Source organism: Sinocyclocheilus anshuiensis, unplaced genomic scaffold, assembly GCF_001515605.1.
Source record: "Sinocyclocheilus anshuiensis isolate Anshui unplaced genomic scaffold, SAMN03320099.WGS_v1.1 scaffold457, whole genome shotgun sequence".
NCBI lineage: Eukaryota > Metazoa > Chordata > Actinopteri > Cypriniformes > Cyprinidae > Sinocyclocheilus > Sinocyclocheilus anshuiensis.
The window spans coordinates 39,829-45,915 of NW_015537939.1; the positions used below are offsets into that span (position 1 = coordinate 39,829).

Sequence of the window (6,087 nt, forward strand, 5' to 3'; positions counted from 1 at the left end):
ACTAATATCTAAAACTTTTAACAGACCCCCCCCCCCTCTCTCTCTCTCACTCGTTCAAAAAGAACACAGTGTTCTCTTTCCATGGAAGAAGGATACGCTATATGACACGAATACCCCCTCACAACAAGCTCCAGTCATGGGAAGTTGCGAATCGGTTCTTTCGAACAGTTCACTTTAAAGAACCGGTTCTAAAACGGATTCATCAAGCCCATAGAATTAAATGTTAACGTTAACATTTTATATTAAAGTAAAAACTTTTTTTCGTCTGATTAGTCAATTTGGTTCACTTATCAGTTCTCATGTTTGATCGGTTTAATAATTCAAGTTGATCTGAAGATTCGCTCGGACAGCTTCGTGAACACATCGTTATTATTGCACCGCTTCAACCGAATCATCGAAAAGATCCGTTTTAAAGGGGTCATATGATGCTATTTTAAAGATCATTATTTTGTGTATTTGGTGTAACAGAATATGTTGACATGGGTTGTGCTGTTCTGTTGTAAATAAATCTTAACCAATGATTCCTAATTGCATCTACTTCCGGAAGGCCAAATAAAGTGCTTATGCTTTCACACTGAAACACACAGCGTCTCCCTGACATGGCTGCATCAACACTACTGCTGTTCCTGAAACCACGCCTTCTTTCTTTGCGTGCACATTCCGGCGGCATTATGCTAATATTTCCACATAGTGACTAGACATGTGGGGGCGTGTTAGAACGGCCGTTTTAGGTAGGCGTGGTTGACTCTTAACTTTTATAAAGAATATCTCTTTGGATTTGAGACTTTAGTCTTTGCAACTTTACAGATCTTCTTTATGCACCAAGAGCTTGTAACACTCCAAAGCGAAAGGAAAACTTGAAATCGCATCATATGACCCCTTTAAGTGACGATTGGACATTGCTAGCTGCCAGTTTGTGAAATCCACTGACTAATTGAACTTTATTCAAAATAAGCGACAATTTGTCTTGAAAATTATTAAAATGAGAAATGAAGCATCTTTTGTCTGTCACATTTACACAAACTGCAGTGCACGATCCAAACTGAGGGGGGGGCTGATCAACTAAAGCATTAATAAAACTACTGCTTCAAGATATTTTATCACTATAACATTAAAAAAGAAGGTAGACTGAAGAATCCAAACTATCTCAACAAAACCAACAGTTAAACAAGTCTACATAATAAGAAATTAATGCTAAAGTCCATCCCTGTCAATCACTTAATGACATTAGTTACTGGAAATGAAAAGGAATCAGAAAGTAAACACGAGTTTCGTAAAGTGCGTGAGAGCGCACGCTCTCTCATATTTTGTGCGCCTCACCTGAAGTCGCATGCATATCTCAGTCGTTCTTTGATTTTAGCAAAATGTCCAGAAATGTAATGTAACATTTCATCGCAACGTCTCAAATACGCCCACTCCTGACACACTGTGAAATATATAATCTTAAATAATCGATTATTACTAATTAGAATAGTTTCAAATCAGACATCTAAATAAACTGCATCCCCCCAATACTGGGCCGTGCCAGTTCAGTTCGCTTTCTTAACAAGCGACAAACTACCCCCCATGCACGCGACTGAAAGAAAACTGTCGACTCACCTTAACCCTGCTGACGATGTGGTTTTATGTGTTTTATATTTGAGCAGGTTTAACCAGTCGCCGATAATATCACGGATCCTCCTCTTGTTGTTAATAGCTCGTGGACACGGTCAGCCCTGCGCGCGCACCCGTGGAGCTGCTTTCTACGGGATGTGAGAGGTCTCAAATATCTCCAAAGTACAGGATTTGAGGAGATTACTATATTTCTCTTATGTTTAAGTGTCGTGAGAGGCAAACTACACTCCAATCAATCAAAATCCCATTAAGTGATAGATGAAATTGTGACGAAAGGCAATCTTTGAAGACCGTAGTGCATAAGGAAAAGTCTGTTTCACCGGGTGTCATGTGTAGAATGTGACGTATAGGAGCAAGAGGATAACTTTGTCAGTGGAGGTGTAAAAATAGACTTAAAGGGGTCATATGATGCTGCTAAAAAGAACATTATTTTGTGTATTTGGTGTAATGAAATGTGTTTATGCGGTTTAAAGTTAAAAAAACACATTATTTTCCACAATTTTAAGGTTAAACCTCAAATAATATGTGTACAAGAATCATGGTTAAAGCCTAATTTAAGCTTTGTGGTTCACGGATACGAAGCGGTACGCAAAGATAGGAATGAAGGAAATGGAGGGGAGAAGACCGCTGGTCAGCCGTCTTCGCGAGCTTCTCCACAAAGTTGGGAAACTTTCTGTCAACAAATTTAGTAAGTACATTTTTGTATTTATTGGTTTAATATGTGTAAAAATATGTATGTTGTCTAAGAAGAGTACAAGTATGGTTTACAGAGACGTATTTTCTAGTTAAATGTATGTCAGTGTTAGTTTCGCGGCACTATGAAGCCTCAAAAATACACGCGGTTCCACAGTATTTTCCACATAAATATTATAATAAATATTCTCTAATGTGGTACTGAGCTGAATTTATCTGGAGAACGATAAAAATACAGTTTGATGGATATTTGAGCCCAGTGCTGCGTTAGAGACTTTTCAAACAGCGCGACACGGAGCACAACAGACAACTGTAACTTATGGATTTAGAACGGCGGGAATTTTAAAAAATGAGCTTCTAAAAACTTGACAACGTTTTATAATCTCTAAAAGACGTCCGTCATATGTATTATACATAGATGAAAAATGAGGGGGAAAAAACAAGATAATTGCTCGAACTGTCCCTTTTCTTCAAGTTAACGTTGTAAGCAAAACGCATGAGCATCTCCCTCAGAGTTCGTTTGGAGCGCGTGCATTTGATACGGTTTACATAACCTTGATTCAGGTGAAGTTTGAAGGTACAAACTCTTCTGTCAGTTTTCTGAAGTAGTTATTGAAGTGCCTCACCGGAACCCATTGCAATGCTGCGTGAATATACGGTCGCTAGTGTATTACATTACACATAAAACATTACTGCCAGTCAAAAGTTTTTGAACAGTAAGATTTTGAATGTTTTTTAAAGAATTCTCTTCTGCTCACCAAGCCTGCATTTATTTGATCCAAAATACAGCAAAAGCAGCAAGTTAATATTGTGAAATATTTTTACTATTTAAAATAACTGCTTTCTATTTGAATATATTTTAAAATGTAATTTATTCCTGTGATCAAAGCTACATTTTTATTAACATGTAAGTTTTCTAATTCTTTTGTCTTTCGTTATTTGCAGAATTACACCTCAGAGCTTTCAGTTTCTGTGTCCAGACTTAAGAGGCTCCATTTGACTGGATAGGTGAGGTTTGTTTGTATATAACTGTAGTTTATTGAGCAGTAGGCCTATTTTTATTAACATGCAAGTTCTCTAATTCTTTTGTTATTTGCAGAATTGATTTTGTTAATCTGCAATGAGCACAACATTAATTTTTTTGTATTTATTTTTTTTACTTAAAGTAATTATTTGAATTTGTAGCTATATTGCACAGGTAATAAACAATGCAATAATTCATTGATGAACCAACTCATGCTCCATTCTTTTGTACGCAGCAGGGGGCGACAGAGAATAACTTACAGCACACAACCTGACGTCCAGTATTGATCTCCAGAATGAGAATGCATTATTTATACTTCTCTGCACACGTTTTTCTGCAAGTTTTTCTTCTAAACATTCCATAAGAATCCACTTTTGGATCCACTTTATTAGCAAACCAGTGGCCGTAGTTTAGGAGCCATCTGAGCTCAGCAGCACCATAAATACACACTTCTCGCACATGGACTCCAGTGCATGGTGGATAAAGTCTCGCTTCTAAAGACCACCACTTCACCAGACGGGTTTTACTTACTAGTTCTGAGATCTCAGGATCAGAACTTGGCACTTCCCCTGGTACTCCAGACACACGAATCATAGTCGCCCAGAAATGTTCATCAGGTGAGTATGTATCCTCAGACCAAGCCAAGAAATCACTGGCTAGGGAACTCTGGTGAACAAAAACCACAAATTCCCTTGAGAGTGTGAAGTATGCGCTGCCCACAAACATGGCTATGTTGTGAGGAGGTGGAGATTTCATCTCAGAAGTGGTGACAGGTGAGCTGTAGTACTCTGAATTACTATCTTTCAGTGAATGATGATAAGTCCAGCGCCATTGCTTTCCTCCAGGCCACTTGCTCTCCACCATGTTCCTGCCTTTCAGCTCTTTTAGATCCGACACCAGCTCAGCATTTGTCCGAAGTGGAAAGTCTTGACCACAGAGGTTGATGACATACTTCCATTTGACCTCAGAATCTAGGAGGTCAGACAGGCAATTAAGATCCGCTTTGAGTCGTGAGATTCCTGCGTACTGCACCCTCTCCAGCTTTGAGGCAATGAAGACGTTGGGGATGCAGCGGGCCAGACCTTTCATTGCTGAAATAAAGTCATCTGAGGACTTCAGATCATAATGTATGCAGTATATGTTATGTGGCATATAAACGGCCCTTAGCAACCTCTCCACAAGAGCTGCATCCTGGTGAACAGCCAAAGAATAAGCAAGGGGAAATTCACGCTCAAACTCAGAGCCTTGAATCGCATCATAACCTTGTGACACAAATTGATCACAATCAGAGGTGGAATTCACAACAGCCTCATCGGTTGGCCCTACATAGCTTTTTTGATTGCGAATGGCTAAAGTTTTGCCCAGTTCCACTGGTTCCATTTCATATATTGCTGTGCGATTAATTTGATATTGTACTGTCAGACGTGGCCTCTCAAACACTCTGGTTTTCTGTCTTCCTCTTTCATTTACAGTTAAAAATGTGACAAAACAACTTATAAGTACCAGTGCTAAAAAATAAAAAAAGATGATGTTTTTCGGTTTGAGGTGGAGCCACAAGTTTTTAATTCTGTAGGGAGAAATAAAGGCTCTTGTTACACTAAGAAATTTCAACCTACAATACAGCACAGCTTAGAGTATTATGTTGCATTCATAAAACAGATCAATGAAAAAAGTTAACTTACATCTTACAGTGGGGAAAATATTTATTTGATCCCCTGCTGATTTTGTAAGTTTGCCCACTTACAAAGAAATTAAGGGTCTGTAATTTTTATGGTAGGTTTATTTTAACATATAGAATACCAACCAAAAATCCAGAAAAAACACATTATATAAAGGTTATAAATTAATTTGCATTTCAGTGAGTGAAATAAGTATTTGATCCCCAAGCAAAACATGACTTAGTACTTGGTGCAGAAACCCTTGTTGGCAAGCACAGAGGTAAGACGTGTCTTGTAGTTGGTCACCAGATTTGCACACATCTCAGGAGGGATTTTGTTCCACTCCTCTTTACAGATCCTCTCTAAATTCTTAAAGTTTGTTGGCTGTTGTTTGGCAACTCGAAGTTTCAGCTCCCTCCACAGGTTTTCTACAGGATTGAGGTCTGGAGACTGACTAGGCCACTCCATGACCTTAATGTGCTTCTTCTTGAGCCACCTTTGTTGCCTTGGCGGTATGTTTTGGGTCATTGTAATCCTTGAAGACTTATCCATGACCCATCTTCAGTGTTCCCTCCCGTGTAGTTCTGGGCTGATCCCTCACCTTTCTCATGATCAACCTTACTCCATGAGGCGAGCTCTTGCACGGAGCTCCAGACCAAGGTCGATTGATGGTTGTTTCGTATTTCTTCCATTTCCGAATAATCGCATCAACAGTTTTCTCTAGTAATGGGACGATTGATACCGAGGCTCCAATTCTCCGACACAGTTTTCAAAGCACTATTGTATCACACACTGTGCCGATGCTTGTATCGAAATGACAATACCACGTGATTGATGACGTTTGAAGCTTCAAACGTCATGCAGTATCGGAAGGTCGGGACAGCTGGTTTGAAAAAAATCTGCGCTTCGCTTTGTTTGACTTTACATTGACTTGGCTGTGTATGTGTGTGTGTGCACTTATTTGGGATTCAGTAGAATAGTTGGGGTCTCAGGGACCCCGAAAAGCTCACCCAAAATATTTTTGCTACTACTCACGTCAATTATTAATTATAATCACACACTTGTGTATTTTATATTATTGATCAATATGTGAATCCA

The 6,087-nt window shown here is 39.0% G+C and overlaps 2 protein-coding genes across 2 annotated transcripts in view; both read right to left on the reverse strand.

Moving 5' to 3' along the window:
- Positions 1–1,932, reverse strand: part of LOC107661277 (soluble lamin-associated protein of 75 kDa-like) — a 19,960-nt gene extending 18,028 nt beyond the window's left edge. The window contains exon 1 of the mRNA XM_016450777.1: positions 1,600–1,932. The gene's annotated coding sequence lies outside the window, so the exon portion shown is untranslated. The remainder of the gene's footprint in view (positions 1–1,599) is intronic.
- A 1,677-nt stretch (positions 1,933–3,609) lies between these two features.
- LOC107662812 (beta-1,3-galactosyl-O-glycosyl-glycoprotein beta-1,6-N-acetylglucosaminyltransferase 4-like) lies at positions 3,610–4,757 on the reverse strand. The gene has a single exon (XM_016452927.1). It carries the CDS (start codon positions 4,709–4,711, stop codon positions 3,638–3,640), a length of 1,074 nt encoding a protein of 357 aa, XP_016308413.1. The 5' UTR covers positions 4,712–4,757; the 3' UTR covers positions 3,610–3,637.
- Between the last annotated feature and the right edge of the window lie 1,330 nt (positions 4,758–6,087).